This window comes from Narcine bancroftii, chromosome 1, assembly GCF_036971445.1.
Source record: "Narcine bancroftii isolate sNarBan1 chromosome 1, sNarBan1.hap1, whole genome shotgun sequence".
In the NCBI taxonomy this organism is placed as follows: Eukaryota; Metazoa; Chordata; class Chondrichthyes; order Torpediniformes; family Narcinidae; genus Narcine; species Narcine bancroftii.
Genome location: NC_091469.1, coordinates 315,465,544 through 315,478,942, shown reverse-complemented (window position 1 = coordinate 315,478,942; position 13,399 = coordinate 315,465,544). Strand labels below are relative to the sequence as shown.

Here is a 13,399-nt window from a genome sequence, read left to right as displayed (position 1 = left end):
CTTATAAATCATGTGTGAATGTTCTCATTTTCCCTTATAAATTGTGTGTGTCTGTTCCCACTCTCCCTTTTAAAATGAGTGTGTCTGTTCCCACACTCCCTTATAAATTGTATCTGTTCCCACTCTCCTTTATAAAATGAGTGTGTACATTCCCACTCTCCCTAATAACTTGTGCGTTTATGTTCCCTCTCTCCTTTATAAATTGTGCGTGTATGTTCCTTCGCTCCCTTATAAATAGTGTTTATGTTCCCACTCTCCCTTATTAATAGTGGGTGTAGTTTCCCACACTCCCTTATAAATTTTGTGTGTATGTTCACATGCTCCCTTACATGTTGTGTGTGTATGTTCCCATAGTCCCCTGTAAATTGTTTCTTATTGTATTGTTTATAAATGTATGTTTGATTGCCAGTCTTTGAATTCATACTTCTGTCTTTTAACCCATCAAATTTGACACTTTCACAAAACAGGAGGAAGCTCGAACCCCCGATATAACCCTTGCATATACACTCAGAATGTTGAAAAGCATTGTGGAACTTGAACTTCTGTCACTTTTGCTCAACTGCTTTGCGATATCTTGCTACGCAATCGAGTGGGGAAGTTATGAGAGACTTCTTCCCTCAGTGTAGTGACAATGTGAAGCTTTTTCTCACAAAAAGTGGTAATTCTGGCTTTGGAGACGGTGCCCAGGTTAGCCAGGCCAACCAAAGGCATCTTTCACCAAGATGATGGTCCTCCAGCAGTTCTGGATATCAGATTCAGAGTGCGACCCTGGGAACAGTCCATAGATCAGAGCCCTCTGTCACGTTGCTGTTGGGGATGAACCGTGACATGGACCCTTGCATCCTTCTCCACTCACACTGTGAATCTGCATTCTGCAAAGATGTGGGTAACTGTCCCCACTCCAGAGCACCCGTCCCGAGGTTAATGTGCTTGGAGGATGATGTCGCAGTTGTACAAGAAGGATTTCACTGGGAGGACTCTTCTCCCCACTTGCCAGGCCAAGTCCTGGTGCTCATTTGTGAGCCCTGGCATTGAGACTTTAACCTGTACGGTCGGCTCAGGGAACCATCCCACTGGATCCATTGAGTCCTCATCTCTCAGTATCTGCAGGACGTTCTATGCCAGGGGTGTCAAACTCAAATTCACAGAGGGCCAAAATTAAAAACTTGGACTAAGTCGTGGGCCAAACTAAATATTTATTGAAAATTTTCAACAACATCTGCATGTTTTCTCTTCTTTCAACATATGTAATATTAAACTTTTTCTTATTAAAATAAATGTTTAATAATAGTTTTGGTTAAACTCTTTCCAGAAGAAGCATTAACAAATGAGAAATAAAATATTCAATAAATAATATTTCTCTATAGCCTTTAAGCTCCTTTTAAATGTATTTTTTTTCTCAAGACAACAAGTCAAAAAAATAACAACTTGCTTCAATGACAAACAGGTTTGTCTTTTAAAATGATGAACATATAGTCTCCCTCCCACCTGTCTTGAAAGGTCCTGTTTTCTGTCTTTCGTTTGGCCATTTTTCGTAAGGGGTTTATTACATGTGAGTTGGGCGACAGGTCGCAGATGCTAATGAAAGTAAAGAGAGGAGGTGGGGGCGATTAGCGGGCTGACGGGCCAGCACCAATGCATTTGCAAAGCATTCTGGGATTTGTAGTATTAGCTGTGCATGCACTATACTGGCGCGGCAGCCAGCGGGCCAGCTCTAATACATATTTGATATGATCTTGCGGGCCAAATATAATTATATCACGGGCCAAATTTGGCCCAGGGGCCTGAGTTTGACATGTGTGTTCTATGCTGACCACTGCCTGATGGCCTTGTGTTGGAAGGTGTTGTTGTGGAAAAACTTTTCCATGAAAGGAATAGATAAAATAGAAGAAGGAATGTTGTTTCCACGGGCAACTGGCACCAGAACTGGGGACAGAGCCTCAAGATACAAAGGAGCAGATTTAAGACAGGGATAATGAGGAGAATGCACAGAATTGCTGGAGGAACTCAGCAGGTCACAGTTCACGTTCTGGGCCTGAGCTCTTCTTAATTACACTAAAAATCAGGCAAAATGCAAATAAGGTGGTGGTCGAGTACAGGTGGAAGGAGCCAAGAGGTGTTGGGGACGGGTCAGAGGCTGAGAAAGATATTCTCTGATCAGAGAAAGGAATGGGGTGGGAGCTGGAGGAAGGAAATCAAAGGGACAGGGGAATAGAAGGGGGGGGGGTGTGAATGATTACTGAAAATTGGAGGTTGATATTGACAACATCTGTTTGGAATTAAACAAGGACATCTGCGGATGCTGGGGTCAAGTGCAACACACAAACTTCCTGGAGAAACTCCACAGGTCACGCAGCATCTGAGGCCCAAAACGTTGGTTCCCCTTTACTTCCCATAATGCTTTATGACCTGGTGAGTTTCTTCAGCACGTTTGAGTCTCAGCATCTGGGTGGGACTGGAAATTGGCTTCTCACCAAGTGGTGAATTCTCTGCCCAATTAAGCAGTGGAGGTTGCCTTGTGGAAAGTATTTAATACACGTGTGGATAGATTTTTATGGGATTGAGGAATTTGGGTTGTGGGGAATGGGCAGGTAATTGGAGCTGAGTCATGGCTAGATCTTATTGACTGGCAGAGCAGGGTCAAGGGGCTGGAAGGCTGACTCCTGCTCCTTACCTTGAGGTGAACAGTGCAGGTGTCTAGAAGTGGAAGCTCAGTGAACACAGAGGGGAAAGAAACTGAAAAGTATCCCAGCAGGGTGAGGTGGTTGGGGGTTGGTATGGAGCAGAAGCACTGACAGGAGGGGAGATATCAGGATGCTCCTAGTTTGGCCCCCACTGGACTGAATGACCTTGTCTTTGTATCTACATTCAGTGTATTACAGAGATACAGGGGGATGAGACAGTTTTCAAACAGCTGTTTCATTTGGTACAGATCCAGGACAGGAAATTCAATTCCTATAATTGGGTGTGCAACAGATTTGTGTTAATCTTCAGTTTAATGTTGAACTATATTTCTCATATATAAAAATGTCATTAAATAATAATAATTGAACTAGTGTTTCTGCATTCTTTGACGTGGGCCACACTCAGGTCACAGCACATTTATAAAGAACCATTGTTTTCAAAGAGAGTTCAATCCCGGAGTCAACGTGTCTGGGAAGGACAGAGCGAATGGATTTGATGAGGGTCTTGATTACTCAATAAGAACTGCTGAGGAAACCATCTGTATTTAAACTAAACCACAAGACCTCTTGAACAAGAGAAATGGAACTCAGAGCTGTGTGAGTGATAGTACTTTGAAAAAGAAGTGAGGTGATCTTCTCTAGGACAGAGTATGAAGGTCACATGGTTTACAAGAAACTAAGGTTTGTGACTGTTTAAAATTCCAGTAACTTTCACATGATTTGAAGAAATATCTTTTTGAAATGAGACAAGGATTAGTTCAGTTTGGAGTTGACAGAAATCAAAACCCTGTGACATATAGGAGTTGAAACCTTGTGAAAGACAGGTTGAGTTACAATAACCAGAATTGGTGCTGTTGTGTGTACCTCTTGGGGAAAAAGGAACATAGAATCAGTGGCTTTTGAAATAAGGAAGACCACTTCGCTGCCTCTTTGGAAAAGAGGACAGATTTCTACTGGGTCCATTTTTGTGTTTGGCCACTTTGTTTAACTCTCATCTGGTTTGTGACTTAATCATGGAAGAAAATAGTCAGATTTTTTGTCGCTTTGGGAAGAGGGCAGATTTTTCGTGTGCAAAGCAGAGTTGTGGGTAAAGAGGCCTGAAGATATGAAGTTTAAAAGCACTTCATAATTATTTCTGACCTTCAAGCAAGACTAAAATGATGCTGAACTTTTAAAGATTGACTTTTCGGAGTGGGACTTTATTTATACACACACACACACACACACACATTTACACATTAGTAGGGTTGTTTAGAGTTAAGAGATAAGTAAGAAATGTTGTTATTAATAGTTTAATTAAAAAACATTATTATGAATTTACCATTGTCTTGTGAATTTTCTATTGCTGTTTCTGTGTTAGTGCTAACAAAGTCCCTTTAGTCCCAAAAATAATTAAAAGGGTTGTTAGTTCATAACAGGTGCCATGCTAACAAAATGCTATTATAGCACCCACCCAGGTTCGAATCCAGTCCTGTCTGTAAGGAGTCTGTATGATACTCCTGTTAATTGGGGTTAATTGGGCAGCATGGGTTCCATGGGCAGAGAGCCTTCAAACGTGATGCATTGTTAATGTTTAAAAATATATAATCGGGGTCACTGACATTGAGGGAGAGAATCCATCTCCACTTCCCAATGCCCTGAAAAAGCAACCAATATATTAATAGGCTCACCCCTCCCCAGACACACTCCCTTTACCCTCCCTCCCCATGGAGAAGAAGATTCACCAGTGTGAGCTCACATCCCACCAGATTCACGGACAGTTCCTTTCCCGTTATCAGACTCTTGAATGATCCTCGTACTTGTAGAATAACACTGTTTTTGCTTTGTACCCAATGATCTGTCCCTGTAACTCTGCACTCCTGCACTGTGAATTGTTTGCTGAACTATGTACGGGATGTCTCGCTAAACTGCTCCAAAACAAACTTCCTCCCTGCACCTTTGTACATGTTACAATAAACTTGAACCTAAAAATAAATTGCAAATTGACACAAGACCAAGACCAATTTGGATTTGTTCATCCTGGTGTTTGAAAGAGTGGTTCAAATATTCCACTCTCCAAACTTTACATGTGAACTCGCTGGTGTTTCACCAGGCTGTTCATCTGGGTGAACTCCTTCCCACACTTGGTGCACATGAATGGCCTTTCTCTCATGTGGACCTGCTGGTGCATCAGCAGGTTGGAGGACTGGGTGAACCCCTTCCCACACTCAGAGCAGGTGAACGGCCTCTCCCCAGAGTGCACCCGCTGGTGTTTCACCAGGCTGTTCGACTGGGTGAACTCCTTCCCGCACTCAGAGCAGGTGAATGGCCTTTCCCCGGTATGGACCCTTTGGTGAGAAAGCAGGTGGGACGACTGCGTGAAGCCTTTACCACACTCGGGGCAGACAAATGGCCTCTCCCCAGTGTGGAACCGCTGGTGTCTCAGCAGGTCAGAATACTGAGTGAAGCCCTTCTCACATTCAGGGCAGATGAATGGCCTCTCCCCAGTGTGGAGCAGCTGATGGGTCAGCAGGTGGGAGGACTGTGTGAAGGCCTTCTCACACTCAGGGCAAGTGAACGGCTTTTCCCCGATGTGGCCCCGCTGGTGCCTCCGCAGGTTGGAGGTCTGGGTGAAGCCCTTGCCGCACTCAGGGCAGGTGAAGGGCCTCTCTCCAGTGTGGACCCGCCGGTGTTTTGTTAATTGGCTTGACCCATTAAAGTTCTTCCTGCAGATAGAGCACTGAAATGGGCTCATTGCTGTGGGGACAAGGGTGTGACCAGGGGATAAATCAAGGAAGTCCTGCCCTGGGGCCCACAGTGCTCAACCTGATGGAGGTTCTCGGAGAGCTGGGCAGCAGGTTAAATCAACATCGAGGCTAGCACAAGGGCCAGGACCCAGGGAGAACTATCCTCTAGCCAGATGTTGCAAGCCCTTGAACCACGGAAGTCCTCACTTCTGGGACCTGGTGCTGCACCTTACACTCAATGCCTGGCACCCAGTGTTGAATCACCTTACCAAGATGCACTGTCAACTTCCCCTAAAGGAGCATGCGTGATGCTCAGAACAGCAGCTGCAGAGCCCTTTGCCACAGGACATGAGAGAAGCCTCTATTGATTGGCCATTTCGTAGGCAACGAGTGACCCCCTCCTTGGAAATGCAGGTGGGGAGAGTGATGGCCAGCGCTGGGTTGCCTCTGACACACAAGGGCTGGTTTATAATCCAGGTGAGGAATCCTCTCCTGATGCTGCAAAGTTCACGGATGTGACGTCTGTTGCTGACTGTAATACAATAAGATCAGAAGCAGGTTAGGCCATTTGGCCCATCGAACACCCTCCTATTCCAGCATGGCTGATTTCCTATCCCTTTCAACCCCATTCTCCTGCCTTATCCCCCCCAACCCCTTGACTTCTACCACTGCCTTAAATATCCCCAATGAATTGGCCTCCACAGCCACTCAAGGCAACAAATTCCACAAATTCACCACCGTGTGCGTAAAGAAATTCCTCCTCTCTGTTCTAAAGGTATTTTTTGTATTACGAGGCTGTGCCCTCTGGTCACAGACTCCCCCTCCATCCTCTCCACGTCCACGAAATCCAGGCCTTTCAGTTTTCCATGGGTTTCGATGAGACCCCCGCCCTCATTCTTCTAAACCCCACCGAATATCCTGGATGGTATGTTGCTCCCTGATGCCAGAGTCCGAGATATCTCACATGGCATTCTCAGGAGGGAAGCCAGATGTCGTGGTCCATGTAGGAACCAAAGACGTGGGTAGGAAGGGTGAGGAGGTCCTGCAGAGAGTTTAGGGAGTTAGGCACTAGGTTGAAGGGCAGGACCTCCAGTGTAGTGATCTCAGGATTGCTCCCCGTGCCACGTGCAAGTGAGGTTAGAAATAGGAGGATAATGCAGTTTAACACAAGGCTAAAGTCATGGTGCAGGAGGGAGGGCATCAGGTTTCTGGATTATTGGGCTCTTCCAGGGAAGGTGGGATCTGTTCCGACAGGTTGGTTTGCATCTGAACTGGAAGGAAAAGTTTGTTAGTGGTGCTCTGGTGGGTTTAAGCTAGATTTGCAGGGGGATGGGAACTAGAGTGACTGAGCAGATAGAGGAATGGAAGAAGATGAGAAGATTGCGTCGTTAGAGGTCAATGGGTTAAATGTGGTAGAAATGTTCTCAGGTGAATCTATTTCAATTCAAGGAATATTGTAGGAAAGGCAGACGAGTTAGAGCGTGCATTGGCATGTGGAATTATGACATTGTGAAAAATTAATGAAACTTGGTTGCAGGATGGGCAGGACTGGCAGCTGAATGTACCGGGCTTCCATTGCTTTAGATGTGAAGGGGAGTGGGTGGGGGGTGGGGGGGAGAGGGGTGATGATGAAAGGGGGAGGAGTGGCATTGCTTGTCAGGGAAAGTATCACAACTTTGCTCAGGCAGGACAGACCAGAGGGCTTGGCTACCGAGTCTATATAGGTGGAGCTGAGGAACAGAAAAGGAATGACCACACTCATGGGGTTATATTATAGACCGCCCAACAGTTAGCGAGAATTGGAGGAGCAAATCTGTAGAGAGATAGCAGACAGCTGCAGGAAACGTAACGTTGCGATAGGAGGAGATTTTAACTTTCCATATTATTGACTGGGACTCTCATACTGTAAAAGGGTTGGATGGCTTGGAGTTTGTCAAATGTGTTCAGGAAAATTTTCTAAATCAATATATAATAGAGGTACCAACCTGAGAGAGGGCAACACTGGATCTCCTATCAGGGAACGAGACAGGACAGGTGACAGAGAATGTAGAGGAACATTTTGGATCCAGTGATCAAAATGCCATTAGTTTCAAGTCAGTTATGGAGAAAGGTAGGTCTGGGTCTCGGGTTGAGACTCAAAATTGGAAAATGCTAATTTTGACGAAATTTTTTAACAATTTTTTTTTAATTTAGACATACAGCACAGTAACAGGCCATTCCTTGCTGTCCAATTTACACCCCAATAACATGCACCCCCAGTACGTTTTGAATGGTGGGGTGGGAGGAAACCGAAGTCCCCAGGGAAAACCCACGCAAACATGGGGAGGATGTACAAACTCCTTACAGACAGCGTGGGATTCAAACCACGGTCCTGATCACTGGCGCTGTAAAGGCATTGCGTTAACCACTACACCAACCGGGCTGCCCTAAATGAGAAAGGATCTAGAATGGGTGGATTGGGATAAGTTGTTTTCAGGCAGGGATGTGTGAAGTGAGTGGAGGACCGTCAAAGGTGAAGTTTTGAGAGCACAGAGTTTGTTCCTGTCAGGATTAAAGGCAAGTTCAGGAGGTACAGGGAACCTTGGTTTTCTAGGAATATTAGGGATCTGGTTCGGAGGAAGAGAGGTGAATAAAAGTACAGGCAACTCGAAGCAAATGAGAAACTTGAGTATAAAAAATGCCAGAAAAGCCTCAAGAAAGAAATCAGAAAGGTTAAAGAAGACACGAGGTTCCTTTGGGAGACAACATGAAGGAAAATCCTAAGGGTTTCTACGGGTACATTAAGAGCAGAAGGATAGTAAGGGACAAAATCAGTCCCCTTTAAAATCAGAGTGGTTGGCTTTGGATGGAGCCAAGAGAGATTGGGGGAGATCTTAAATGGTATTTTTTTTTTTTTTTTAAATCAGTGTTCACTCAGGAAATGGGTACAAAATCGTGGGAAGGGAGGAAAACCAGCAGTGAGGTCATGGAACCTGTGCAGGAGGAAGTGCTTCTTGTCTTAAAGCAAATAAGGGGGGGGGGAGGAATAAATCCCCTGGGTCTGACAAGATATTCCCTTTGACCTTCAGGGATACTAGTGAAGAAATTGCAGGGTCTCTGGCAGAAATGTCCTTAGCCATGGGTGAGGTGCCAGAGGATTGGAGGGGAGCTCACATTGTTCCGTTGTTTAAAAAAAGGCTCCAAAAGCAACCCTGAAAATTATAGACTGGTGAACCTGTTGTTGGCAATAGATAAATTACTGGAAGGTGTTTTAACAGATTGGATATACAATTATTTGGATAAACAGGGACTGATTAGGGATAGTTAACATGGTTTTGTGTGTGGTAGGTTATGTTTAACCAATCTTATAGAGTTTTTCGAGGAGGTTACCAGGAAGGTGGACAAAGTAAAGGCTGTGGATGTTGTCTACATGGACTTTAGTAAGGCTTTTGACAAGGTCTTGCATGGGAGATTACAGGAAAGTTCAGAACCTTAGTATTCACAGTGAAGTAGTGAAATGGTTTTGACATTGGCTGGATGGGAGAAGCACAGTGGTGGATGATTGCTTTTCTGACTGGAGGCCTATGACTAATGGTGTGCCTCAGGGATTGGTGCTGGGACCATTGTTGTTTGTCATCTATATCAATGATCTGGATGATAATGTGGTCAATTGGATCAGCAAGTTTGCAGATGACACTAAGATTGGAGGCGTTGTGGACAGTGAAAAGAGGGATCTGGACCAGCTGGAAAAATGGGCTGAAAAATGGCAGATGGAATTTAATGCAGACAAGTGTGAGGTGTTGCAATTTGGACGGACAAACCAAGAAAGGATGTACACTGTGAATGCTAGGGCACTGAGGAGTGTGGTAGAACAGAGGGATCTGGGAATACAGATACATAATTCCCTGAAACTGGTGTCGCAGGCAGGTGTATAGGGTTGTAAAGAGAGCTTTTGGCATATTGGCCTTCATAAATCAAAGTATAGAGTACAGGAGTTGGCATGTTATGGTAAATTTGTACAAGATTTATTGAAGATAAATTTGGAGTATTGTGTGCAGTTTTGGTCACCAAACTGCAGCAAAGATATCAATAGGATAGAGAGAGTGCAGAGAAGATTTATTAGGATGTTGCCCGGACTTCAGGAACTGAGTTACAGGGAAAGGTTAAACAGGTTAGGATTTTATTCCCTGGAGCATTAAAAAAATGAGGGCAGATTTGATAGAGGTATTCAAAATTATAAACAGAACAAATGTAGATAGGCTTTTCCCACTGAGGGTAGGTAAGATACAAACCAGAGGGTGTAAGTGAAGGGTGAAAGGGGAAAGGTTTAGGGGGAGCAGGAGGGGGAAACTTCTTCACACAAAGAGTAGTGGGAGTGTGGAAAAGGCAAGTGGTGAATACAGGCTTAATATTAAAATTTAAGAGGAATTTGGACAGGTGCATGGATGGGAGAAATATGGAGGGCTATGGATGAGGGAGATCAGTGGAACGAGGCAAAAAAAATGGTTCAGCACAGACTAGAGGGTCGAAGGGGCCTGTTTCTGTGCTGCAATGTTCTACTGTTCCTTCCCACTGATTCGACGTGTAAGTTTGCCTTTATGGAGCCTTGCAAGAGAACTCCCAAGTCCCTCTGCGTCTCTAATTTCTAAAAGTTCATGCCTTTATTCCTTTCACCAAAGTGTGTGATCATACATTTCTCTACACTGCTCTCCATCTGCCATTTCCCAGCCCAATCTTCCAACCTGCCTAAACCCCTCTGCAGACTTCCTCAACACTACCCATCCCTCCTCCCATCTTTGTATCATCCACAAAGGAAACCTGATTCAGGGTGGAGGTTCCTCGAAGAGACTTCGTAGTGGAGCAGCTGAATAGAGTTAAAAAGAAAGTCTGCAGAGGCTGGTTGAGAGCAGAGAATTCCAGAGGGGAAACAGTAAGAGGGCATCTCACAGAACCCTTCAAAGAGAGACGTGTATGTTAGTTCTTGTGCATGTATCTTGATTGCCAGTTTTTCCCTCTTATCCACTGACGAGAACAGCAATGGTAAAGAACCGGTCACGGAGTTTGTTAATATCAGCCAATACTGAAGAGTCTGGAGAGATGACATTGTGAAGAGAGCGTTGCATTCAGTTATGGTTGCCTCATCACAGGAGGGAGGTAGATGCTTTGGAGTGGGTGAAAAGATGGGTGGCATGGTTAGCACAGCAGTTAGCACAATGCTGTTACAGCGCCAGTGATTGGGATCAGGGTTCGAATCCCGTGCTGCCTGTAAAGAGTTTCTACATTCTCCCTGGTGGTAGTAATGACACGACTCCAGAGGAGAGGATATAACAATAACTATTTATAGATAACTATTTATATGTACATAATCAAGAGAGCAAAAATAAATTATGAAAGTAAGCTTGCGGCAAATATAAAAACCGGCTGCGAAAGCTTTTATAAATATGTCAAGAGGAAAAGATTGGTGAAATCCAGAGTAGGTCCTTTGCAGTCGGAATCAGGGGAATATATAATGGGGAATAAGGAAATGGCAGACCAATTAAATTCTTACTTTAGTTCTGTTTTTACAAGAGAGGATACAAATAACCTCCCAAGGATGTTGAGAAACATAGAGACTAATGCAAGGGAGGAACTGAAAGAAATCAGTATCTCTAAGGACATGGTCTTGGGGAAATTGATGGGATTGAAGGCAGATAAATCCCAAGGGCCTGATAATCTACATCCTAGGGTACTTAAGGAAGTGGCCATTCAGATGCTTTAAGAATTATTTTCCAGAACTCGATAGACTCAGGATCAGTACCCATGGATTGGAGGGTAGCTAATGTTACCCCACTATTTAAAAAGGGGGGTAGAGAAAAAGCGGGGAATTATAGGCCGGTGAGCCTTACATCACATCAGTAGTGTGCAAAATGATGGAATCCATTATTAAGGATGTAATAGCGGAGCATATGACTAGCAGAGAAGGGATCGGACGGAGTCAACATGGATTTACAAAAGGTAAATCGTGTTTGACAAATCTATTCGAATTCTTTGAGATGGTGGAGAGCCAGTGGATGTGGTGTACCTGGACTTCCAAAAGGCCTTCGATAAGGTCCCGCATAAACGACTGGCTTCCAAAATCAAGGCTCATGGGATTGGGGGCAAAGTATTGATGTGGATTGAGAACTGGCTGGCAGGTAGAAGACAGAGAGTTGGGATAAATGGCTCATTTTCTGAATGGCAGGCGGTGACCAGTGGGGTGCCATAGGGATCTGTACTGGGACCACAGCTGTTCACAATTTACATTAATGATCTGGATGAGGGGATTGGATGTAATATCTCCAAATTTGCAGATGACACTAAGCTAGGAGGGGTTGTGTGCACGGAAGAGGGGGTCAGGAAGCTCCAGTGTGATTTGGATAAATTGAGGGACTGGGCAGATACATGGCAAATGCACTACAATGTGGATAAATGTGAGGTTATCCACTTTGGTAATACAAACCAGAGGGCAGATTACTATTTGAATGGCAATAGATTAAGGGATGGGGAAGTGCAGAGAGACCTAGGGGTACTTGAACATCAATCTCTGAAGGCGAGCATGCAGGTACAGCAGGCGGTTAAAAAGGCAAATGGTATGTTGGCCTTCATATCAAGAGGGTTTGAGTATAGGAACAAGGATACCTTACTGCAGCTGTACAGGGCCTTGGTGAGACCATACTTGGAGTATTGTGTGCAGTTTTGGTCACCTTATCTAAGGAAGGATGTTCTTGCAATGGAGGGAGTGCAGAGGCGATTCACCAGGCTGATACCTGGAATGGCAGGAATGACTTATGAGGAAAGATTGCGCAAATTGGGATTGTACTCGCTGGAGTTTAGAAGATTGAGAGGGGATCTCAGAGACATATAAAATTCTGGCAGGACTGGACAGAATGGATGCAGATGGGATGTTTCCAATGATGGGAAAATCCAGAACCCGGGGCCATGGTTTGAGGATAACAGGCAAACCATTTAGGACCGAGATGAGGAGGAATTTCTTTACCCAGAGGGTGGTGAATCTGTGGAATTCATTGCCACAGAGGGCAGTAGAGGCAGGTTCATTAAATATATTTAAGAGGGAATTAGATCTATTTCTTCAGTATAAGGGTATTAAAAGTTACGGAGAGAAGGCGGGGACGGGGTACTGAACTTTAAGATCAGCCATGATCTCGTTGAATGGCGGAGCAGGCTCGAAGGGTCGAATGACCTACTCCTGCTCCTATCTTCTATGTTTCTATGGTGGCCGTACTGCACCTTGGCCTCATTGAACTCCAGTCCGGAGCTCATGCATGCATAGACCGCTATCGCGAGTATGGTGGTCACAACGCGATTGCAGTGGGTGCCAAACAACCCCTCTTTAGTAACCCCCAGCGTAACAGTTTACAAGTTAACATTACACAATGAACACCACCGACGTGGATCAGTCTTTGTACTCTGGGCTCGGTTTATAGATGCGCCAGAAGCCCATCCTGTAATTGCCCTCTGTGGAGGTAGAGGTGTGTGGTACCTCAGCCTGAGAATGTGCACTGTCTGTTATCTCAGGTGTGGCTACTGAGGGAGTACCACTGTTTTTAGGCTCACAACCCGTGTTCTAGTACACAGTCTGGGAACTGGGTCCAACTTCCTTACAGGAAGGATGCGTAGTCGGTTTCTCCTGTACACTTTCCCTTCCGATCGGACCAGGCATGACCTTGGCCTGTGGCAACTTTCTTCTACCCCACGCCAGTCTGGTCACAGCCCTGTGGAGTTTGCACTCTGACGACATTTCCCTCTGTCAAAGGCTCGAGCAGTTGGTTCACATCTTCTGCGACAGTCTTTTGCTCAACACCTGGGCCTTGATCTCCTGTGGATTTCTTATCCGGAGTTCCAGAAGCTTCCTTGCACAGGTAAGGTCGTGCGCGTCTGATTCAACATCAGTACCTGCGCTGGAGACCCAAGCGTGGTGTCACGAGGATGTTCCTCAGGTTAAGCAGAATGAGGAATACGTCCATTTTCTCC

The 13,399-nt window shown here is 45.0% G+C and overlaps 1 protein-coding gene across 1 annotated transcript in view; it reads right to left on the bottom strand.

The window, feature by feature from the left end:
* Positions 1–1,215: 1,215 nt before the first annotated feature.
* Positions 1,216–13,399, bottom strand: part of LOC138747121 (zinc finger protein 226-like) — a 67,366-nt gene continuing 55,182 nt past the window's right edge. Inside the window, exon 4 of the mRNA XM_069906115.1 lies at positions 1,216–5,385. Coding sequence (XP_069762216.1) covers positions 4,747–5,385 — 639 coding nt within the window. The 3' untranslated portion in view covers positions 1,216–4,746. The remainder of the gene's footprint in view (positions 5,386–13,399) is intronic.